At 40.5% G+C, this 25,782-nt stretch overlaps 1 protein-coding gene across 4 annotated transcripts in view; it reads right to left on the bottom strand.

The window, feature by feature from the left end:
- The window catches only part of GNAQ (G protein subunit alpha q), a 325,499-nt gene that overhangs the window by 83,231 nt on the left and 216,486 nt on the right, over positions 1-25,782 (bottom strand). For all 4 annotated transcript variants that reach the window (XM_064291202.1, XM_064291203.1, XM_023544734.2 and 1 more), the window contains one exon: positions 14,064-14,218. In XM_064291202.1, coding sequence (XP_064147272.1) covers positions 14,064-14,218 — 155 coding nt within the window. The remainder of the gene's footprint in view (positions 1-14,063; positions 14,219-25,782) is intronic.

Below are 25,782 nucleotides of genomic sequence, written 5' to 3'. Positions count from 1 at the left end.
TTGTGAGAGGTGCAGTCTTCAGGGAGTGGAAAGCTAGATCACGCCATGAGATCTGATCTGATACCACCAAAAGCAGTGGAAGCTAAAGAGAAACCGGAAACATGCGGTTATTGGACAGTTGATATATGACCATGAGGATCCGAAGGAAAAAAGTAAGAGAAATTATTAAAGTGAACTCAAAGGAAAAAAAAAAAAAAAAAGGATGGAGTGAGAAGTAACAGTTCTACAAAATGGTTTCTCTTGAGGAAGAGTCATGTAGACGCTCCTGGGCTGTAACCTACCCAAGTCTCTCCCTCCTTGGCAGATCCTGTTGATGAGTCTAGCTAGCTATCTGGTTAGGCTGGTTAGCTGCTGAGGAAAAACTCATCACCCAAACACTTTCATCTCCCGAAGAGGTCATTTTACAGCAGGCAAATCACTTTCCTTTTTCTCTTTAACACCTGGCACCCAGTAATTAGAGTTCAAAGAGTTACAGCATTTATTACAGGTATTTTGTTCCTAGGAAGTGACTCGTTTTTAATACAAAATTCCGAGTTTAAAACAAAGAGCGCCCAGTGGTAGCAGGCAGGTTACAATCTGACAGTTTATGAAACTATTCAAGGGAGAATATTGTGTGTGATAAGAGGGAAGCTTGAGGGATCATGCGCTTCAATCTTCCTTTGCCAAAGAGCTAAACCAATCCAGGCTTTTAAAACTAAATTAAATATCTCAGGGGGAAAAAAAAAACCCCTCCTATCACTGCATCTGGTAAACAGTTTCAATATCATGATTCTCATAAAGGGAGGTTGTTCGGAATGTAGAAAGAGCCCAGCATCCAGTGTCAGGCGGACGCCAGGGCCAGGCTCGGGCTCATAGCAATAGATTCTCAAGGCTGTTCCTCAAACAAATACATCATTCTCATAATTAAAAACAAAAACAAGAAGGAGAAAGTGGGGGGGTGGGGGGTTGGAGTTCTTTTCAATTTGCCTACTTGGCTTTGTTAACTTGTTCATCTTTCATATGATAATCACAAAAAGTTGTTGACTAATTTTGACATAATTTATGTGCTTCTAAAATATACCAGGAAACATGTGAAGACTGATTTTTTATTCCAGTCTGCTTGTCTTGAAATGCAATGGCAGTGCTTAATTCATTTAATTTGCAGATATGTACCTGGAATCACTGGGTTACAAGTTAGGTCCTAATGCAGTGTGTTATTGGATGGAGCGGAGGAGTATAGGGAGCTGGTACCAAGTACCTTAAAATACATACAGGTAGTCCCTGACTTACAATGGGATTCCATGCTCTGTCTTAAGTCGGTTCTAACGTAAATTAAATACCTCAATTTTTTTTTTTTTTTAGTTTTCATTATTATTGTCTTTTATTACCAGCATCTTTCTAAATCCAATCTTTATCTGTCTTTGGGGGTTGGCATGAGAATGATAAAAAAAAAAACTCATTGTTGTCAACCTGATTGTGATTCATAGCAAACCTATAGGACAGAGCAGAACTGAGTCATGGGGTTTCCAAGGTGTGGCCAGTGGATTTGAACTGCTGACCTTTTGGTTAGCAGCCGGGCTCTTAACCACTGCGCCATCAGCGCTCCACGAGAATGGTAACATCAGCAAACTATGTGCTACAACACTATATGTAGTACGTATTATTAACGATAAGACGCAAAAACAAACAAAAAACCTGGATGGTGGTAAGTGTGGACCATACATACGTCTTATGTCTGGAGGACCTGTATGTTCTTTGTCCTTAGGGACATAGGCTATCTGGGAAGCACAGATAGTAAAGATAAAACAATTAAGTGCCAAACTGTAGATCCTAGCAATGAACACAGTAAGAAGGGAGAGATGATTATAAAATGTAGTCACTAGAGAATGGTGTTGAGAAGAGGTGGGGGTGAGTGACACCTTGCAGACTGAATGGGATCTGAACAGGCAGAAAAGAAGAGCGACGGGGAGAAATTACAAAAGGCACAGAATTAACTTATTCTTTTATTATTCATTCATTCATCCAACAACTTTTACTGAAAGCCTACAATGAACTAGCTGTGATGGTTAATTTTGGTGTCCCTGGGTAGCGAAAACAGTTAAGTGCTCAGCTGCTAACTCAAAGGTTGGCAATTTGAGTCCACCTGACTCGACGGCACTTGGGGGGAGGTGGGGGGGGGTGGGGTAGAGGTACTGCAAGAGAAATGCCTGGTAATCTACTTCCAAAAAACCAGCCATTTAAAACCCTATGGAACACTATTCTACTCTGACACAGATGGGATCGCCATGAGTCAGAATCAACTAGATGGTAACTGGTTTTGTTTTTTTTGGTTTTTGGATGGTTAATTTTATGTTTCAACATGGTTAGGCTATGGTGCCCAGTTGTTTGGCCAAATGCTAGTCTAGATGCCACTATGAAGCAGCTACATGTGATTAAATCAGTTGGCCTTAAATAAAGCCGATTACCTTCCATAATGTTGACCGGCCTCAATCAATCAGTTGCCAGCCTTAAGAGCAAAAACGGAGTTTCCCTAGGGTGTATTTTGCCTCCAAACTATAAATAGACATTTTTCCAGAACTCTCTCAGTCTTCATTCTCCCTGACCTATGGATTTTGGGACATAAGCCTGCCACCTGAAAGACAGGAACTTGCCATTCTCCACAATCGTGTGAGTTAATTAATTCCTTGAAGTAAATCAATTTCTCTCTCTCTCTAGGATAACATTGGAAGCCCTGGTGGCAAAGTGGTTAAGAGCTCAGCTGCTAACCAAAAGGTCGGTGGTTCGTATCCACCAGGCACTCCTTGGAAACCCTATAGGGCAGTTCTACTCTGTCCTCTAGGGTCGCTATGAGTCAGAATTGACTTGATGGCAATGGGTTTCGTTTTTTATGATAACATTGCAAAGAATGGGAATTCTAGCACAGTTAATTGTGCTCATGAGAAACCTGTACATAGACCAAAAGAAAGTCATTCAAACAGAACAAAGGGATGCTGCGTGGCTTAAAATCTGGAAATGTGTGCATCAGGGTTGTATCCTTTCACCAATACCTATCCAATCTGTATGCTGAGCAAATAATCCAAGAAGGTGGACTATATGAATGAAGGAAAACATGGCATCAGAATTGGAGGAAGACTCACTAACAACTGTGTTATGCCGATGGTACAACCTTGCTTGCTGAAAGTGAAGAAGATTTGAAGCACTTACTGATGAAGATCAAAGACTACAGCCTTCAGAATGGATTATACCTCAAGATAAAGAAAAAAAATCCTCACAACTGGACCAATAAGCAACTTCATGATACATGGGGAAAATACTGAACTTGTCAAGGATTTCATTTTACTTGGACCCATTATCAACACCCATGGAAGCAGCAGTCAAAAAATCAAATGATGTATTGCCTTGGTCAAATCTGCTGTAAAAGACCTCTTTAAAGTGTTAAAAAGTAAAGATGTCACTCTGAGGACTAAGGTGCACCTGACCTAAGTCATGGTATTTCCAATCACCTCATATTCACGTGAAAGCTGGACAATGAACAAAGAAGGCCAAAGAAGAGTTGATGCCTTTGAATTCCAGAACACTTAATTGTGCTCATGAGGAACCTTTACATAGATCAAGAGGCAGCTGTTCTGACAGAACAAGGGGATACTGATTGGTTTAAAGTCAGGGAAGGTGTGTGTCAGGTTGTATTCTTTCACCATATCTATTCAATCTGTATGCTGAGCAAATAATATGAGAAACTGGAGTATATGAAGAAGAATGGGGCATCAGGATTGGAGGAAGACTCATTAACAACCTGCATTATGCAGATGACACAACCTTGCTTGCTGAAAGTGAAGAGGACTTGAAGCACTTACTAATGAAGATCAAAGACCACAGCCTTCAGTATGGATTACACCTCAACATAAAGAAAACAAAAATCCTCACAACTGAACCAATGAGCAACATCATGATAAACGGAGAAAAGATTGAAGTTGTCAAGGATTTCACTTTACTTGGATCCAAAATCAACAGCCATGGAAGCAGCAGTCAAGAAATCAAAAGATGCATTACATTGGGTAAATCTGCTGCAAAGGACCTCTTCGAAGTGTTGAAGAGCAAAGATGTCACCTTGAAGACTAAGGTGCGCCTGACCCAAGCCATGGTATTTTCAATCGCATCATATGCGTGTGAAAGCTGGACGATGAATAAAGAAGACCAAAGAAGAACTGACACCATTGAATTGTGGTGTTGGCGAAGAATATTGAACATACCCTGGACTGCCAAAAGAACGAACAAATCTGTATTGGAAGAAATACAACCAGAGTGCTCCTTAAAAGCAAGGATGGTGAGACTGTGTCTTACATACTTTGGACATGTTGTCAGGAGGGATGAGTCCCTGGAGAAGGACATCATGCTTGGCAGAGTACAGGGTCAGCAGAAAAGAGGAAGACCTTCAACGAGGTGGACTGACACAGTGGCTGCAACAACGAGCTCAAGCATAACAACAATTTTAAGGCTGGCTCAGGACTGGGCAGTGTTTCGTTCTTTTGTGCATTGGGTCGCTATGAGTCGGAACTGACTCAACGGCACCTAACAACAACAACAACAATATACCCGTTGCCGGTGAGTTGATTCTGACTCATAGCAACCGTATAGGACAGAGTAGATCTGGCCCATGGGGTTTCTAAGGAGTGGCTGGTGGATTCTAACTGCATAGCTCTTAACCACTGTGCCATCAGGGCTCTTATATATATATATGTGTGTGTATATATATATGTGTGGATATATATTTTTTATATATATCTATCATTGCTATTGAGTTGATTCAGACTCAGAGACCCTATAGGGCAGAGTAGAAGTGTCCCATAGGGTTTCTAAGGAGAGGCTGGTGGATTCAAACTGCCAACCTTTTGGTTAGCAGCCACAGCTCTTGACCACTGTGCCACCAGGGCTCCTATACATACTTGGCTCTGCTTCTCTAGAGAATCCTAGGGCACTTGGCACTGTGCTTAGCACTGTGAATGAAGCTCAGAGACAAAAACACTGTCTTCAAGGAGCTTGTACTTTGGCAATGGAGATAAGCATGCTATAAATAATCACACTACAATGCAGATATGATGTGGGTCACAAGAAAGGTTCCAGTGATTGTAGCCAAGAGCCAGCTATGAAAAAGGGCTGCTGATTTAAGTGGGCCTCCTGTGGTCATGACACTTTAACCTGGATCAGAAATTTCATTCTGGTAGTTCACCCAAGAATCGCCAGGTCTGGAGGATCTGGTCATACCAACCTAACTTATCAGGCATCAAAATTCAATTCATTACTTTAAATTGAGAAGACAGAGCAAACATGAATAAGAACATCAGGGTCAGCCAATTAGAATCCGAAGGTTGCTTGGAGGCAAGATAAAGGAAGCCGATCGACCCGAAAGGTTATATAAAGACAGCAAAGTTGTTTGGCTTACCTGTGATTGGAGGAGGAGCTGCCTGCTAGTCAGGTGCACATTCTATTGGGCTCCTAATAAAGTCTGTCACTCCTACTTTCTGTTCTACTGGTTTTAAATCCTATCACCCTCCTTAACCAGCAGCTCCAGGCACTATCTTGGGACAAAAGCCAGGATATATGAGATATAATCCTTACTCTCAGGAGTCAAATCACCTCATTTCACATTTCTGGCATTTATATCATCTTTAGTATTAAACAATTTTTGCATGGCATTTAGAGATACTTCTAGGGGATATGAGCTAAAGCTCTCTGCTGCTCATTTCCTATCAGACGCTTTGTTATGCAAGCAATATCTATGGAGGATTGCTGAAGAAGTGCAGGCCACCCATTCTCTCAGCACTTAAAAACTTATCTCTGGGTTAGTTCAGAGCACCAGAGAGTCCTAAGCAAGTACCACCTAAATGGTGGAAGCAGAGATTGCTAGCTGCCCTTCAATATTTATTCTTCTTCTATAGGAGGGGCCAGCAAACTTTTTTTTTTTTTTGGTAAAGAATTAGATAGTAAATATTTGAGGTTTTCTGGGCCGTACAGTCTCTGATACAACTATTCAACCTTGCTGTTGAGCACAAGAACAGCTAGACGCAATATATAAATTACTCAGCACAGCTGTGTTCCAATAAAACTTTATTTACAAAAACAGGAGGCAGGCCGAATTTGGCCTTCGAGTTTGCAGATGCCTGTTCTATAGTAATAACACCCCTGCTTTTGGCTGGGCACATCATCCTGAGTAAAGACTGTGGAAAAGACAGTAAGGAAAAGGCCAAACTATTGAAGGTGCAAACGTCCTGCCAAAATGTGAGCAAGCAGCAAATCGACAAAGTGAAGTGTGTCTCCCATGCCCACTTTGCCCTTTGGGCAGAATGAATGAATGGGCAACCAGGTGCCAGTGCGGCCCTTTCTCTGCTACTTCTCTGTCACGTATGTTAACGAGTAGTTAATAGCTAAGCCTTATCTTTTCACCTCTACAAGCTCCAAGTATGACGAAAAAGGAATAATAAGGAACACGTCTTGGAATCATCAGAGTTCACTATGGAAAATAAATGCAGCCTTTTGTTGTTGTTGTCATTTGTTTGTTTCACTCCTGCAAAACTGTATTAGGAGATGTGGCCCATTAGATAACAAAATAAAACAAAAATAGAAGTAAATAAGTCTCGCAAATGAAAAAACAACATCTCGTTATTACGGTTACTCTTTTAAAAAGAGCAACCAAATTCAAGATCAACACCCTCTTCTGAGCTCAAAATAATTTAACCATGCAGGGAATAATTTCTGTGTTCATTACATTTCCAGGTAGATCTGAGGGTGCCAGGTTTTCACTTGACTGCATAGGGTAATGGTTTCTCAGATAAAGGCAGTCCACTGTTAACAGACTCAAAGGACTTGAGAGTTTGGAAGAGAATTTAGAGATTACAGATCACACGCTATGTCTGAGGAAAGGGAGGCTTACTTAGTCGAAGACCCAGAGGAAGTGAGTGGCAGAGGGAATAGGATCTACCACTGGACCTGGACCCAATGTTCTCACAATACAATGGTCTTGTCTTCCTCCAAAAGCTTGGGAGGGGCTTTAGCTTTTTTTTTTTTTTTTTTTTAAATCACCAGACAAAGAGCAAAATCAGGATAGCTGCATGAGTCAGAGCCAACATTCCCTGGGGTTCAAGTATTTGACTCGTCAGTCAGCAACTTTTTATTTAGCAATGTACCTACCTCTCTTGAAGAAGGACTTGGCCCTAAACCAGGCGGACGTGCTAATCTACCTCTGAAATTCCTTTTGCATCTAAATTCAACATGGTATATAATATATAAGCACAGGGCCATAATCTGACTCCATTAAATATGTAAGCATGAGGTTAGAAGTGAACTCTGACATAGACTTAATTCAGAAAGCCAATTTATGCACTTACTTTGGACTCATGGGCTCTGGATCACATGAAAATTTCAAGATGGTGTCTGATCTACCGAACTCCCTGGAGGTGACTTCAGTAAAGCAAGATTAGGGATTATTTGCTCTCTTAAGGCAAACACTGATAGAGCAATCTTTAGCAGAAGGCCTGCAGAGAGTTTTCTCACTATATACACCAGTGTGATTGAGATTTGTGTTATCTGGCTAATGCCAGGGAGCTGCTGGTACTGTAGGCAGTGAACTCATTTGACCTGATGTCTCCGTATATTAAAGCAGGTGGTGAACCCTAGAAAAGACACTCAGGCCTACAGCCATCTGTTTGTTCTTTATCTAAAGATAGGCAGAACCCTCAGGCTGTTTATCAATAACAAAAAGAAAAAGTTAACAAAGGAATCTGTGAAACCTTCCAGCATCTTAAAATACCTTTTTTCTTTTATTAAATATGGTTGGAGAATTTATGCAAGTTTATCTTAAACTGCTTATCCATTTTTTGAAAACGTCCATCTCCTTGTTTCTACGTTGCTGCCTATCCTTTGAGCCATCGGATTGCTTGTTATGATTAGCAAGTTGGCTAATCACAGTAGAAAAAGGGACACTCAGATCAGCTCACAGTGCCCTTACTGACTCCAGTTTGACTCCAAAGAAAAGTTATTGTGGGGGTGGTGGTGGGGGGGGGGGCCGGGGGTTTGTAAAAGACTTTAGCCTAAAATGAAGCTTCTGAAGTATCTACGACTTAGAACATAGTGTGAATAACTGAAGTTTAGCTAGCTATGGCTAAGTTTTCAGGATGATAACTGAAAACCAACTGGGTTTGTTTTCCAATAAATCCTATGTCATTTTCCCTCTTGATCTTACAAATATGAGAAAGCCTATAGGCAACATTGATAGAGAAATACTGATATATAATTTGTATCTTTCATGGTAAATGATTTATAAAACATCTAATCTTAGATATTCATACAACTAATATTCTATCATTTATCTAACATTTATCTATTTCCTTCTTTCCTTCCACCTACCCACCCTCCCACCATCTATCCACCTATCTATCCATCTTCTGAAAGATTATATCTCACAGTGGTTAAAAGCCTGGGCTCTGGAGTCAACAAATCTGAATTCAACTCCTACTCCTATCACTTAGTAACTGTGTGACTCTAGACAATTATTCAATCTTTTTGAGGCCTTGTTTCCTCCTCTATTAAATGAGGATGATGAGAACTAGTTACCTATTTGGGTCACTTTAAGGATTAAATCAAATAATGCATGTAAGTGACTAAGCACAGAATCTAACATATACTAAATCCATTGCCACTGAGTGAATATATAGTAGGTGTTCAGTAAATAGCAGCTATTACTGCTTTTGATAATAGATCCCGAAAGTCTGGATTCAGAAAGCTTCAGGAGCCTGATGCAGGAGATTGGATTGTGGAGAGCATACACATTCAAGCTGGGTGGTTGGCTGCCATCTTTGAGCAAGATACGGCTGTTCGTTTCCTACCTGGGTCAAAAGCCATCGGGCAACAGATGTGGTTACTATGCAACGTGTATGCTGCCCTCATTTATGCTGGTAATTACTAAACCATTCTGAACCAGTTTGAAGCCCTGGTTCCCACTCATAGCCACCCTATGTACAACAGAACGAAATACTGCCTGGTCCTGTGTCATCCTCACAATCATTGCTATGTTTGAGCCCACTGTTGCAGCCACTCTGTCAGTCCATCTTGCTGAGGGTCTTCCTCTTTTTTGCTGACGCTCTACTTTATCAAGCATGATATCCTTTTCCAGGGACTGGTCCCTCCTGATGACATGTCCAAAATACGTGAGAAGAAGTCTCTCCATCTTTGCTTCTAAGGAGCATTCTGGCTGTCCTACCTCCAAGACAGATTTGTTCATTCTTCTGGCAGTCCACAGTATGTTCAATATTCTTTGCCAACACCGTAATTCAAAAGGATCAATTCTTCTTTGGTATTCCTTATTCACTATCCAGCTTTTGCATGCATGTGAAGTACTGAAAATATCATGACTCTGGTCAGGCACTAGGCCTTCAAAAACAGAAGGAAAAAAAAACATCAAATGTCTTCAGGTCTAAAGCTTCATAAGTCATCTATAATGGTCAAGGAAGGATGACACCTACATCATGGTCATTGAAATAGTGGAAATTACTCTTATTTTCATGGAGCAATCATTTGTGAAGATCAAGTGTGAGCAGTCACTTTTAGACACTGAGCAGGGAGAGAGAGCTAACCAAGGATATGATACAATCCTCTCTCTCAAGGGGCTCACTGACTGGTCTGGTAATAAGGCACTGTAATAACATGGTAACAGATACAAAAGAAATATTTATAAGACAGATAACATAGTGACTCACTGCCTATAGGTGATGGGCAAGGCTTTCAGAGAGGGTGGCTCTTGAATTGAGTTTTGAAGGATGAATAGGAGTTCACCAGATAGAAAAAAAGAAGACAGCCATGCTTAGCTAAGGCATGCTTAGCTCTCAGTATTCCTGGCAAGTAACCTGCACTGAATCACACAACTAGTAGGAACCCGGAGAGAATACATACTATATTCAACTTTTAAGTAGACGTGCATGGCAGGCCACTATTCTTCACTGTTAGAAATTAGCTATCTAGCTATACACTGAATCTAAAGAACCAGTACTAGACAGAGTCAGCCCTCAGAGAAGCTGGTACTAAGTTAAAGAAGATTTCTGTAAGGTGGGATATTATATAAGAAATTAGGTCCCAAATATCAATGAAGTTTTTTTTTTTTTTTTTTAAATATAAAGACAGGAACTCTATAAGGAGACTGACATGTAGAAAAGAGGGCAAGATAAAATACTGAAGATACACCAGGGAACATAACAACAAGGCAGGCAGAAACGAAAAGGAATAATGGCCATCTCCAACACAGAGAAAGGAATAATTCTGAATTTGCTCCCTTGTTTTAATTAGTTAAGGTGGCCAAATGCCCCTGCTCGTTCAGGAGATTCCCAGGTTATTCCTGCTATTTCAGTGTAATTATTAATAGCAACCTTTCTTTCACAAAGTGTACTGGTTGGGATGATAAATATTTTCTGTTTCATCGATGTAACAAATTACCTACACAAAAAGCCTGAAACATAATACCTTTCTAGTAGGAAGTCTACTTCAGTCAGGGTAACCAGCTGAGGAGAGAACCTTCTGCTTCAGAGAATTAAAAAAAAAAAACAGGTTCTGACTCATGGCAACCCCATGTGTATCAGAGTAGAACTGTGCTCCATAGGGTTGTTCAGTGACTGATTTTTCAGAAGCAAATCACCAGGTTTTTCTTCTGAGGCCCCTCTAAGTGAACTCAAACCTCCAACCTTTTGGGTTAGCAGCTAAGCACGATAACCGTTTGCACCACCCAGGGACTCCTACAGAAGAATGCCAGCTAATAAATGTATGCCAACTCATAAAAACAGGAAATCACTGTTTTATAAATCCTAATGGAATTATGGGGCCCTGGTGGTACAGTGGTTAAGAGCTCAGCTGCTAACCAAAAAGTTGGCAGTTCAAATCCACCAATCGCTCCTTGGAAACCTTATGGGGCAGTCCTACTCCGTCCTATAGGGTTGCTATGAGTCAATGGCAACCAGTTTGATTTGGGTTTGGTTAATGGAATTATTAACTCAGGCCAAAAATTATCAATTGGAACTAAAACCTTTAGGTCAAGGGTTGGTGGGGAACTAGAAATCATCCAATGACAATATAACAACACATAGATTGTTTTTGGTGGCAAGAGAAAAAATATAACTTAATAATAGAGGATGTCACCTCCCTAAGACTGTGGTGAATCTTAACTTCACCAATGATGCGTATACCTGATACACCTGGTGTCTCTGGATGTGACGAAGTGCACACCACCACCTACAATGCATTTAAGTCACAATGCTTAACTCAAACCTAATCAAGTCTTTAAATCTAACTTCCAGTTTATAGTAAATACAAGAGATAGAGGGCCAAGCTAAAGTAAACCACTATGGAAGCAACCCAGCAAATCCAGAAGGCAGAATATTCTACAGGAAAACCAAGGCAATCTCTTCAATATGTCGCTGTAACACAAAGTGGGACTCTACTAGATTAAAAGAACCTTAAAGGACATATCAATCAGATGCAATGTGTGGTCCTAAAACCGACCAGTTTTGTCGGACATTTTGAAGGAATCTGGGAAAGCTGAATATGAACTGGATATAGAATGATAAAAAGGCCTCATTATTAATTTAGGTGAAATATTGTATTATTTACGATGTAGGGAAATCTCTTTTTTAAGGCATGCACATGGAAATGTCTAGGGGTAGAAGGACATATTGATAAATAATTTATAACTTCAGCAAAAAAAAAGGGGTTAAAAAAAAATTAGGTGTATGTGTCTAAACACATACCCATATATATATGTAATTTAGAAAATAAATTTCTCCCCATCCCCACTAGGTGAAAGTAGAGGTATTTAAAGACTACTCATCTGAAGAAGCTGCAGTTGGCCCATATCAGGTGCCCCACATCCTGGACTGGCTTTATCACAAGGGATGTGCTCAAAGAGCAGATGTATTTCTATGGCAGACTCTGCCTGTACTGACAGATTTTAAGATGGGGCTTTCACAGAATCACAGTACTAACAGGGGCCTGGAGAAACTGTCTTGTTTAACTCTTTGCCCTAAGGCAAGGAGATATGGCAGCATACAACTCTCATACCAATTAATGAGTACATGTGTGTCTAGAAATCCATAAATCTAAACTGAGGGAATGTCACCAGGAACGGAGCCTTGTTTCAGGAAGGCATCCACAGGAGCTGATAGAAACAGGAATCTCTCAGAGGGTCTCTCCCAGATGCAGGAGGCAAAACAGGTCCCCAAGGGGGAGCCCTAACCCTGGTAAGCACGTAATTATTAAACAATGGTGCTCTGATTATCCAATAGCAAGACCTCTCTTTAAGGAGAACTACTACAGTGAACAGGTAAGGAACAGAAAAAGTGGAAAGGGGTAGAGACAAGATTTAAGATCAAAGTAAAAAGACAGAGAAAAAGGACAAGAGGCAGAGGATTTATTAGAAATGGCTAGTAGCAGCAAAGTGAGACGCAGAAAGGGGTTGAAGGAGAACCAGAGAGACTCAAAGATGAGGGCAGAAGGCATAAACAAGCAGACAGGACAAGACATAATGAGCAGGAACAGGGAATGACGGGTAAAACTCACCAGCAACATGGGGAGGTAGATGAAATTCTGAAATAGCAGAGGAAACAGAAGGGCAGAGGGGGCAGGAAAGAAAGAAAGACAGCTGGGCAAAGGTTGAGGGGGCAGAATTTGGAACAGACAAGATGGAATGTATCATTTCATCTCTTTATCCCCAGAAACTCATATAGTAGGAACTAAGGAGAGAGGAAAGGAAGGGGGCAGGAGGAAGAGGGGGCGAGAGGAAGTAAAAGATAAAGGAAGGCAGGGTGAACAGCAGAAGAGAAAGCTAGGAATAAAAAGAGCAATGTGAACGTGTGGAAGGGAAAAGAAAGCCAAGAGCGAGTACAGCACATATTTTACAGGCACACAAGGCGGCTCATGTTAGTGAAAATTATGGCAGACGTGGCACTCATGGGCATTCTATTTCGCATTCCAGAATTATGTCATTCTAATTTACCATAAGAATACAAGAAACATTCTGACCAAGCAACATTTCTGTGGCTGACTTGAATTCTAACTTATCTGATACAAATGCCTAGACCCAGAGTAAAAGCATGATCAACTTTTTAAAAAACAGCCCCATAGCTCTTAGATCTCCAAAATACTACTGGGTGCGGCCAATAAGCCTATCAGGGCTCCTTCTCCCCAAGGCCCTGCTCTTATCCAGTGGGTCCTTTTATCATATGTACTTGGCCTAAGACTGCTGAATATTTTCCACCCATTCTTCTGTCTGCCCAGAACCAAAACAAGACAAGGCGAATGCTGGGTTAATATAATTAATGTAGACAGAAATCTGGCTAAATACCACAAAAAAAATCCATTTCTCAGGCGCCTGGTTATCTAGATTGCTGGCTACATTGATTACATTAATCCGATGATTGCCAAATCTTTACTTTCTTTCTGTGTGGCAAGATTTAATCTAGAGAACTCACATATCTCTCTGAGATGCAAGGCTTTCCCAGGACACATGATTTTGACTGACAGCTCACAAAATAATTCTAGAATGCATGTATAATTAGACTCACACATAACTTCCCTGCAAAGGAGAACCTATTCATCTATGTAATAGTGGCCTCTCAGAAACCATCAAGGTTCTGTATCTAAAAACCGGAGACTAGGAAGTCTTGTGTCTGAAGAAGCCATAATCAAGCGCATTTTTGTTTGCAGCTTCTAATGTGTGTGTAGGTGTTTTGTGTATTTGAGAATCACTACTTTGCAATTTGGGGAGAAGAGACAGGTTTGGTGGAATCAGATTCCTAAAGTCCTCAGTTTGTTTTTCAAGCAGAAAAGAGAAAATACATATTCTTCCTGACTCATCACATCAGTCACTTATTATAATATGGTCTAGATTTAAGAGTTTGGCACAAGTTTAACATCTATACTTCCCCATTTGAAGTGTGGATCAGATACTAGGTACACAGCACAGAATATTGGATTATGATAATCGCAGAGAACCTTCGGGTGGAAAGGGAGAAAAGAGGACGATTTAAAGGGTCACTGGGATGCATACTCACTATTTGGTAGAGTCAGATAACTGATATTCTCGTCGTCTATCGTAGCACTCCTGGATTCCAGGATCATTCCATAAACTCTTTATGGCATCTACGTACGGGCTCTCAAAAGCAGCCACTTTCTCCACATCAACTTCTCGAACTAATTGTGCATGAGCCTGTTTAAAATAAATGAAAAAAAAAAAAAAGATAGATCAGCTTTAATTCTCTTGCCATCATTGAAAATTGCCTTTGGTTTGCACATTACATTTTGCACAATGCAGGTAACATCTTTTCAAACTGGTTAATAAGGAAGTAATGCTTCCGGTGGTGATGGTGGGGGGCGGGGAGTTGTTTGTTTTGTTTTTAGGCAAGAACCCAGTCTTAAATCTTTCCTCGCAGAGTAAAACTTGAGGCTACTTAAAGTTGATTTAAGTAAACGAGAGGAAAACAGAGTGTTCAGCTCCCATGAAAACAATGAGCAAGTCATGTTAAACATAAGACTGTTTTTAGGTGATTATCAGATTCCAGCTGCTAATCAAAAGGTCAGCAGTTACAATCCACCAGTCACTCCTTGGAAACTCTATGGGGCAGTTCTACTCTGTCCTATAGGGTCGCTATGAGTTGGAATTAATTTGACGGCACCCAACAACAACATCATAATCCTAAAACAATATTATTAAAGGAAAAAGTGACAAGTAATACCACTACATTTACAATTCAGTATAATCAAACACAACATGCACTGTTTGCATGAGTGTTAAGTGAACTGTCCAAAACTCAACCAATCAGGATTAGTTTCTACACTTCATTTTTTAGGATAGGGTATAAAACTATAAGAAAAAAATAGCGAGGATTTATTTTGAACAGTAACAATCCCCACCCCCACTCCCATATACTCCAACTTCCAACACACTTATTTTGTATTTTCATTATCTACATTATCGGATTGAGGACCCTACTTGGCTTTTAAAACAATGAAAGAGGACCTTGTTATTTTCATTATAGTACATTTACAAAATGTAAGGAAAGGGGTTAAAAAAAAACCCAAAACCAAACTCATTGCCATCAAGTCAATTCTAACGCATAGCAACCATACAGGACAGAGTAGAACTGTCCCAAAGAGCTCCCAAGGAATGGCTGGTGGATTCGAACTGCTAACCTTTTGCTTAGCAGCCGAGCTCGTAACCACTGCACCATCAGGGCTCCAAGGAAAGGGGTAAGGGGATTTAAAATACATTTTCAACAAGATTGAAATAAAAATGCTTTATGGTCAACCCTCAAATTAACCAGAATACACTGCTGCCTAACAATCCCAGTCACACCAGGTTTCATGGAATGTAATATATATGCAAATTACACATACATATAAATATGCAAATAAACATATATAATAACTAATTACCTTGGAATTTAGAGCCAGATGGCTGATAATTTAACCTGATCTTGTACAGAACTACAAACCTTTGAACTGACTGGTGAATGGCTATTACCATCAAATGATGGCCTCGTTATTCACTTCACGGAATTTTAAGCAGATATAATTTCAGTAAACTTCATCCATGTTAGGCCCTGTCTGTTTCCCGGTCTTTACCTTACTTCTATTACCTTAAGTGGGGAAGGCCCCATATCAAAAACTAATCTTGACTTAATTAAGAAGCCCAACATGCTGAGACTGAACATATCACCTTTCTTGCTAGTTGTACTCTGACCTTCAAAGTCAGATCCAGTAGCTGAGAAGCACTAGCTCTAACCTATACACCAGTCTTGGAAAATGGGTCCCTGTAGTTGCTTTCTGTATCTTATCCCTGACTGGGAAATCTGCCTTGTTATCCCACCAGCGATCTTACCAGCGGGGACTGCTGTCCCTGATTCCTACTCCACATGGGGCCCTACCCCTATTGTACCATATTTTTATGCAAATAACGCATGCCTTCTACGTTTGTTTGCCAACCATGCCCTCCCCCCAGCCCCGCCCCAAGGTATTTTCGTAAGTGCCGCTATGCCATTTTTTTTTTTTTTTTTTTTTACGTGAGTTACATGATTCTTGGGGGGCAGGAGGTAGGAGGGGAATTTCCTGCTGCATATACTCTGAATACCTGGTTTCAAATCTGACTTTGTTTCTTGTGTATGTGTGTGTGTGTGTGTGTGTGTGTGTGCCTCCACACCAATTATTAGTAATATTAAACATTTACATCCATAGTTATTACTGTTTTTGTACTATGACAGGATCACATCTGTGAGAATGGGTGAGCAGGGCATGTCTACCCTGCAGGGTTATTGTCAAGCTAGCTAATGAAGAGCTGCACATGGCTTAGGGCCAGAATCACAGTGGGCCACCCCTCTGTGAATGAATGAGAGCAAAGTGTTTCTCTCTAAATGCTTTCTATGAACGTTTCATCTCAACGATCAGTGAGAGCTTCCGTGAGGAAGCAAGCGCCAAAGAAGTTCACAGGGCTGCAGCCTGGGCTCAGGGGATTATGTTCAGAAAAATAGATCCAGATCTGACTCTGCTTCTTAAAAGCCTTGCGACCCTGGGTAAGTTGCTTAACCTTTCCAAACGTTATTTCCTGGTGCGGAACAGACTTCCCCATCTGCCTCATGTGGATTTGTACACGTCGGTGCTAATATTGCAGGTCAGTGGTTCTCAAAGTGTGGTCTGCAAACCAGCAGCATCCCTATCACCAGGGAATTTGTTAGAAATGCACATCCTGGGATCCCACCTCAGGCTTGCTGAATAGGAAACTCTGGGAGTGGGGCCTAGCAACCCGTGTTTTCAGAAGTCCTAAAGATGATTATGATGCACACAAACATTTGAGAACCACTGGAAACAATAAAGCTCCACACAGATGTAAGTTGTTATGGTTATAATCTAATTTCCTGGTTGGCCACAGAATTGCTATCGGAAGTTAACGAGAAAAGGCTTATAAAGGCAACGGTCATTCCAAAGCAGGGGCCATTAACAGATGGTCCAATCTAACACACAACTATTGGTCTCTATGGTCCAGAGCAAAGAAAAGTGAAGAAAACTTAAGACTCAAGGTAGTAATTGGTCCAAAGGACTAACGGGCCACATGTATCACTGCCTATACAAACCTGAGACCAGAACTAGAAGATGCCTGGCTACCACTACTGACCACTCGGACTGGGATCACAACAGAGGGTCCCAGACAGAGTGGGAGAAAAATGATAGAACAAAAAATAAAATTCCAAAAAAAGATGAGACAAACTGGTCTGACAGAGACTGGAGGAACCCCTGAGACTACGGCCCTAAGATAGCCTTCTGAACTGGAACTGAAACCATTCTCAAGAGACCACCTTTCAGCCAAACTATAGTCAGGCCCATAAAATAAACAATAACACCTGAGAGGAACAGGCTCCTTAGAACAGTCAATTAAATGAGATCAAAAAGGCAACATTCACCCTAAAGCAAAGGTGAGACAACAGGAAGGGGTAGAAAATCAGGACAAAAGGAAACTGGTACGGAAATGGGAAGAGTGCTGACACATTGTAGGGAATGAAACCAATGTCATGCAACATTTTATGTGCAAACTATCGAATGGGAAACTAATTTTTTCCGTAAATTTTCACCCAATGCACAATAAAAAACAAATAAACAAAAAACAGATGGTTCATAAGAGACAACACAGCATGGAAATTAATAAAACACAGGCTGGATAGGCAATAGGGAGTGATGGGGACTGTGGCACACTGAAAAATACACGTCCTAATTAAAGAGAACAGCTTCTATTTAGCTCTAATCAACTGCTGCCAATGGGAACGTAGGCCCATTATGACCAGATACTCCAATCATTCAAGGGAAGTTACAAATAGGGATTTTTCTGTGTGTTGTTGTTGTTAGGTGCTCTTGAGTCGGTCCCAGTGCAACACTGCCCGGTCCTGCGCCATCCTCACAATCGTTGTTATGCTTGAGCTCATCGTTGCAGCCATTGTGTCAATCCACCTCGTTGAAGGTCTTCCTCTTTTCCGCTAACCCTGTACTCTGCCAAGCATGGTGTCCTTCTCCAGGGACTCATCCCTCCTGAAAACATGTCCAAAGTATGTAAGACGCAGTCTCGCCATCCTTGCTTCTAAGGAGCATTTCGGTTACACTTTTTCCAAGACAGATTTGTTCGTTCTTTTGGCAGTCCATGGTATATTCAATATTCTTCGCGAACACCACAATTCAAAGGCATCAACTCTTCTTTGGTCTTCCTTATTCATCGTCCAGCTTTCACACACATATGATGCGATTGAAAATACCATGGCTTGGGTCAGGCGCACCTTAGTCTTCAAGGTGACATCTTTGCTCTTCAACACTTTAATGAGGTCCTTTGCAGCAGATTTACCCAATGCGATGCAATGTGTCTTTTGATTTCTTGACTGCTGCTTCCATGGCTGTTGATTGTAGATCCAAGTAAAATGAAATCCTTCACAACTTCATTCTTTTCTCCATTATCATGATGTTGCTCATTGGTCCAGTTGTGAGGATTTTTGTTTTCTTTATGTTGAGGTGCAATCCATGCTGAAGGCTGTGGTCTTTGATCTTCATTAGTAAGTGCTTCAAGTCCTCGTCACTTTGAGCAAGCAAGGTTGTGTCATCTGCATAATGCAGGTTGTTAATGAGTCTTCCTCCAAACCGGATGCCCCGTTCTTCTTTAAACAGTCCAGCTTCTCAGATTATTTGCTTAGCATACAGATTGGATAGGTACGGTGAAAGGATACAACTCTGGCACACACCTTTCCTGACTTTTTCTGCGTAATATCCCTAATTTTAAATCTTGGCAAACCTAGGTAAGAAAAAGCGTATCTGTGCCTGAGCTGTACTGTGGGCCTCTAATTTGCAATACTTGTTTTAAAAAAGTCTTACCCATTTGCTCCCCTAATAAGCTTGACCCGTAATACTATACTCTGTATGGAACCTGGAACATAGCCACTGGACACTGGGTAATTCATGATAATGAATAATTTTCCAGCCATTTTCCACAATAATATTTAGACAAACTATCATCCATAGGGAAAAATGGTTAGAGATACCTCTTTGAATTGGGTAAAAGCAACATAGTGACATACGTTAGTGTAGGTAGTTTTTCTGAAACGAATTTGATAGTACTAGGCCAACTATGTAATTTGGAAAGTGTTCTGTTTCTGGAGCACTTAGCTTCTGCCAGAGAAAACAGTTTCAACATACCAGACACTTTTACTATTATGATTAAATGTTTATTGGACCCCAATGAGGTACGAGGCAATACAGCAATCACAGAGTTAGACACAGTTCCTGCCCAGAGGAAACAGTCCATATAGATGGCAAGCAAACAAAGCTCAGGATTGTGTGCCTGGGAGTAGAACAAGGAGGGATATTTGTATTTCCATCTTTAATGCCAGTTGACAGTATGGGCATTTGAGTAAAGCCAACATTCTCAACACTGTGTAAGTTGCTACTTTGCACAAAGAGCCTGTTCCTGTAAAGTGAGACTACTTTCCACTCCCTGAGAACTCCCATAATTTCCCATCTCGGTCTATTTCTACTTGTTTTTCCTTACATGTGAAACGCCTTCCCTACTCCTTTCTGTACCCTATTTTGCTTTTGTTCAGGGGCTGTATTATACACCATCTCTTACAAATCTTGCTGATTTTCCCCCTCTCAAAAAAAAAAAGAAGTGATCCTTGTGTCTCTGAACTACGGAACTTGTACATTTCCTTCTTCTAGACAGTATACTAGGAGCGCCGGTGGCATAGCAGTTAAGAGGTCGGCTGCTAACCGAAAGGTCAGCAGTTCAAATCCACCAGCCGCTCCTTGGAAACCCTATGGGGCAGTTCTACTCTGTCCATTAGGGTTGCTATGAGTAGGAACCGACTCGACAGCACCTGACAACAACAGATTGTATACTTAAGAAATGGGCTGTGGTTTACTAACTCTAATTTCTTTGGAGTCCAGTAGAGAGAGAATATGTAATAAGTATCCGTCAAATTTAATTGTATTTAAAAAGTGCATATAATATATAAATATGCTAAGAGACAGGATTCAAAGCCAGTTTCTCAAGGAAGTCTTCCATCCATTACATAGTACATAATCCCTGGTAGCACTTATCTCAGTAGCTAGTTTACATTTATTTGTGTGACATTGTTAATATCGTCCTCCCTAATCAAAGTATAAGTTCACAGACAGGCTCAACATTGGCCTACCAGAGCACCTGCCACACAGCAGATGAGCAAAAAATATCTGTTGAACGAATGAAGGACAAAAGGAAAGAAGAGTGGAAACTGTACTAAGCTGAAAATCAGGGTATCTAACTTTCTAGTTCTGGATTTAGCCATAATACTAACTAATCATAAGACTAAGGAGAAACTACTTTACCTTTGTAGAACTTAATTTTCCTTGTCCACAAGATTAGGCAATTGGATCAAATCATCTAAGACCTCCTCTAGCCATAAAACTGTATCTATAACAAACACAACTACAATGTAGAGCACCAAGGACTTACGACATAGTCCCTACAGGAGCATACAGTAGCATCTGGTGAGACCAGACCTCACTATTTCAAACAACACCTGACAGCGCAGGGCAGAAGGCAGCAAGTACCTAAACGAGCAATGCTACCTGGGGATTCAGCGAGCAGAGCTCAGTGTGCATTGAGGTTGCTGAGCCAAGTGTCAGAGAGGACAAAGGATTTAGCTGGCAGGCGGAGATGAAGATGGCTAATGCTTCCAAGAAGAAGGAAGAGCTTGAACAAAAACTCAGAGGACAAAATAAAGGCAGCACTTTCCTTCGGCTCTGAAAAAACTAGTGAGAAAGTTTCATGTTGACTCCTAATTCAAATTAACGTCCACAGTGAAGTCTGCAACATTAGTTTCAGCTATAAACCCATAACTGAGAATTGTCAATCTCCACCATCTGTCAAGGAATATCACCCTCAGGAACACACAGATCCCCATGTTGCCTTCACCCAGGTCAGAATTTCTAAGTCACTTTTACTGTTTCCTAAGCATCATTGTGTAATTCCATCCTGGCTATTTTGGAAAAAGGCATTCAAATACAAGGAACCGTAACCTGCATTTATGTAAGAGCTTTCACCTGAGGATCTCTATGTTATTTAAAAGTATGACAGTATTTTACAAAATATACACAGAATTGGAAACCCTGGTGGCGTAGTGGTTAAGTGCTATGGCTGCTAACCAAAAGGCCCACAGTTTTGAACCTGCCAGGCACTCCTTGGAAACTCTACAGGGCAGCTCTACTCTGTCCTACAGGGTCGCTATGAGTCGGAATCGACTCGACACCAGTGGGTTTGGTTTTTGGTTTTTTGGACAAAGAATTTTTAAATTGCCTATATATATATATATGTTCCCAATGGAAGTCTAATTCTCTTTGTAAAAATACTCTTTATGGGAAGAAATATTTTTCAGTATACCACAGCTATTGTTCTAGGAAGATGAATTAGACCCTTTTACCTGTCCAAATGTCCAATGTTTACAGTAGTAAATATCAAAAGTAATTGTGTTAAATTAAATAATTACTAATGGAAAAGACTTGTCTTGGAGGAAGTACAGCCAAAATGCTCCTTAGAACCAAGGATGGCAAGACTGGGTCTTACATACTTTGGATAAGTTGTCAGAAGGGATCAGTCCCTGGAGAAGGGCCTTAGGCTTGGAAAAACTGAGGGTCAGCATAAAAAAGGAAGACCCTCAACGAGATGGACTGATATAGTGGCTGCAACAATGGGCTCAGGCATAACAACAATTGTGAGCGTGGCACAGGACTGGGCAGTGTTTTCGTTCTGTGGTATACAGGGTCGCTGTGAGTCGGAACCAACTCGATGGCACTGAACAACAACAACAACAATGGAAAAGAGTATGATGAAAGACAAAAAAGTCACTTCAAATAATACTACAAATAACAGGTCAATTACAAAACAGGTATAAGTTAATTAATCATATAAACAAAACATAAAACACTATTTCATTTTAAGTTACATCAAGCACACTGGACGAAAATATTTAATGATGAATGCTAGCTTTCACAATTTTTAGTAAACTGATGGCAAGCCTTACAGGAACATGGTGAAAACTAAGTAGCTGCTCTCAGGAACCTGGGCAGAGCTCTAGGGAAAGACCACATGAAAACTACAAGGTGTGCAAATGAGGTAATGTCTTGTTTTCACGATTCTGTGGATGTAAAATTCAGGTGTGTCTGAGATGCATGGACAGCTACATGCATGCTTCTGCAAAGAGAAGGAGGAATTGAGTTTCTACCATAACGGGCTTACCATGCCTCACAGAAGGCTGAGGCCTGCAGATGAATTAAAAAAAAAAAAAAAAAAAGATTTTATAGTCGCTTTGGAAGGATTTTTCAAGTACTCTAATTAACAGCTCAAGGCTGCTTTAGGCTGGAATGTCACACCTATTCTGGTTATTACACTCCAGAAACATAAAACCAAATGTCAGCTTCCACATTTGTTGAAGCCCTTAGACGTAAATATTCAACTCATTAAGCCCGCCCTTTTTGAAGGGATACCCAACACACACAGAGGACCTCTGAATCAGGAAAAGTTGGAATCACTGCCAGAGTCTGCTTTAATTCTGAATTAAGCTTCCCATCTTATCACTTTTTTAGTGCTTATTTCTATCTCGGCATTTGACACTAAAGAAAAAAACTGTAGACTCCTAAATTGTGAGAAAAATTCCAGCCTCACTTTTGTTCTCCTCTGCTCAAAGGACCCACCACTGCCATCAAATTGATTCCAACTCATAGTGACCCTACAGGACAGAACAGAACTTCCTTGTAGGATTTCTGAGGTTGTAAATCATTACAGAAGCAGACTGCCACATTTCTGTGGAGGGGCTGGTAGGTTCAAACCGCTAACCTTTCTATTAGCAGCCCAATGCTTAACCACTGAGCCACCAGGGCTCCTTTTCTGCTCAAAGGAAGTACAGGATAAAATGATGGTGCCTGAGATCAGTCTGCTTGTGTTGGAATCCCATCTCTACCATGCACTAGCTTTGTGTGACCAGGGCAAGCTATTTAACTTCTCTAAACCTCAGTTTTCTAATCTGTTAGATGGGGGTAATAATAGCACTTATCTTAGAGGACTGAATAAAGGAATGCATGTCAAATGCTTAAAGGCAGGGCCTGACACACACAAAAAACTATCAGTTACTTAAAAAGGAAAAAATAGCACAGAAAACCTAACTGTGGGACATACATCTAGCTTCTGTGACCTTAGGCAAGGCACTCAAGCCTTAGTTTCCTTAAGGGTGACAATAACATTCTTGTGGCCCTTGCTGGATATTGGATTGCTTAGTCCTCAAATTTGCAAACAGTCCTTCGAATAAAATTTCCTACAGAAAACTTGGACAAAACTGTCATTTCTTAGACTGCTTCACCTTCTCTGGCTTCATCACACAATGGGAGCAGCTGGCTTTCTTTCAGGTGCATTATACATAGAGCAACAGTTGTTCTTGTCAATGATGTATCTTTTTATGAGCATTACTGCATGACTGACAAAGAACAGCAAAGTCACACCAGGCTCCTGCGGCTGGCTTTCACTTTTGAGTGACTCATATCCACAGAACAGCCTCCCTGCACTTAAGATTCAAACTCGTGGCTCAGCAAAATTACAAATGACCATGTCACAAAGCCCTCTGAAGTCCCTCGTGAAGACTATCAATCCTGTGTATTGAAGCCTGGAATGGTAGGGGTCTACTGATGGTTCTTTGCCTAGCTCCCATGTTGCCTGAAATAACCCCTGCAGTAGATGGAGATCACTGGGTCCCTCCCTGGATAATTCAGAGCCGTAGTAGCAAAAAGAAAGAATGAGAGCAATAGCATGAGACCAAACTGGGCTCCAATCCTAACTGTTACATACCAGCCCTTTGTCTTTAGGCAAGTTCTTCAACCTTCCTGAACCTCAGTTTCCTCAGCTATATGATGGGGATAATAATTTGTTGTAAGGACATTAAGAAAATTAAAAAAGATGTTAATAAAATGTCTAGCACAAGTATTATGATCACTATGAAATCTTGTGGCATCTCCAAGTATTTCAACAAATATTTATTTGTTGATAAGTATTTCAACAAATATTTATTTACCATATGTCAGGTAATGCACTTAAAAAAAAAAAAAAAAACCTCATTGCCATCAAGTCGATTCTGACCCGTAGTGACACTACAGGACAGAGGAGAACTGCCCTATAAGGTTTCCTAGGAGCAGCTGGTGGATTTGAACTGCAGGCTGTTGGTCAGCAGTCTGAGCTCTTAATCGCTATGCTGCCAGGGCTCCAAGTAATGCACTAGACACTGATAAAGCAGAGGATTTCTGTTAAATACAATGTTCTAGACACCAACACATTAGACAAAAAAGTTTATGAAACTGTCACATATTATTCTATTTTCATTAAGATTTTACAAATTGATTATCCTGTTACTGCTCTTCTACCACTGAACTTTTAATTTTAATCTCCATTACAATATTCACCAACGCAATCAACGATTATAAGGCAAACTGCCTCCCCCCACCAAACACACACAAACACACTTGCTGGAAATATATTTCTCCCTGGATGATTTTTCTTTTTCCTCCACAATATGGCTGCATTTGATTATTCTGACATATTGTAGATTCCTTTTTGGGTGGAGGAAACGAACCCCTATTGTCTAAAACATTCTTTTTCTTTTAAAAATCTCAATCTCTTTCTTAGCCCAACCAGTATAATTTTCCATGTAAATATTTTTCTATTCTGTTCTTTGCTCATCATTTTCCTTTTCCAACTCTGTCTGCCTTGTCATAATTTTTAGAATCAATGACACTGTAGGTCAGATGCTTGATTCAGCATGGCGTAACATACACCAGGCAGTTCCAAAGAATGTGACGATTGATACAATTAATTACATGGTTCCATTACAAAGGATCTTGACTTCAAGTGTGTAAAATCTTGGGTAGCCATATAAAATTTTGTACTCTTTGAAAAGCTGCTTACTACCTACATGATTCCACTACCTGCCTGTCAGCTCATCATACAGTAGTGGCTTGTATGTTGCTATGATGCTAGAAGCTATACCACCTGTATTTCAAATACCAGCAGGGTCACTCATGATGGACAGGTTACAGAGGAGCTTCCAAACTAAGAGAGACTAGGAAGAAAAGCCTGGTGATCGATTTATAAAAATTAGCCAATGAAAACCCTATGGATCACAACAAAATATTGTCACATATGGTACTAGAAGGTGAGCCTCCTACATTGGAAGACAATACACCCAGTGGCTGCAAAGATGGACTCGAGCATAACAATTGTGAAGCCAATACAGGGCAAGGCAAAGTTTCATTTTGTTGTACATGCAGTTGCCACGAATTGGAGCTGCCTCCACAGCAACTAACATATTCATGATTATGATGGTAATATCACAGTCCGGGTACATGTGTGCATTTATGAACACTATATGCACAGATAAAACCAGTTTCTTCTCAAAGAGTTTACACAAAGTTAGAATTATAAAGGAGAAACTGGAAAGGGAGACTCTTCCTAAAATACGTATATTTCTGAAGATTTTTTAAAAAGTAGGCGTACCAGTATTGGTCTTTTAAAGAGTATTTTGAGGGAACATTAGTTTCTTGATATTTTCTTGGCTGTTCATTCGAAAAATGGGATCTGAGGTTAAAATGAATACATGTGGAAAACGGTGGTTATGAAAAAGTTAACTAGATGTCTGTTCTGCAGAACCCAGCAACTTTAATAAGGTAACATGC

This window comes from Loxodonta africana, chromosome 9 (genome assembly GCF_030014295.1).
Source record: "Loxodonta africana isolate mLoxAfr1 chromosome 9, mLoxAfr1.hap2, whole genome shotgun sequence".
In the NCBI taxonomy this organism is placed as follows: Eukaryota; Metazoa; Chordata; class Mammalia; order Proboscidea; family Elephantidae; genus Loxodonta; species Loxodonta africana.
The sequence above is the reverse complement of the archived record's forward strand: the minus strand, read 5'-3'. Positions and strand labels throughout refer to the sequence as shown.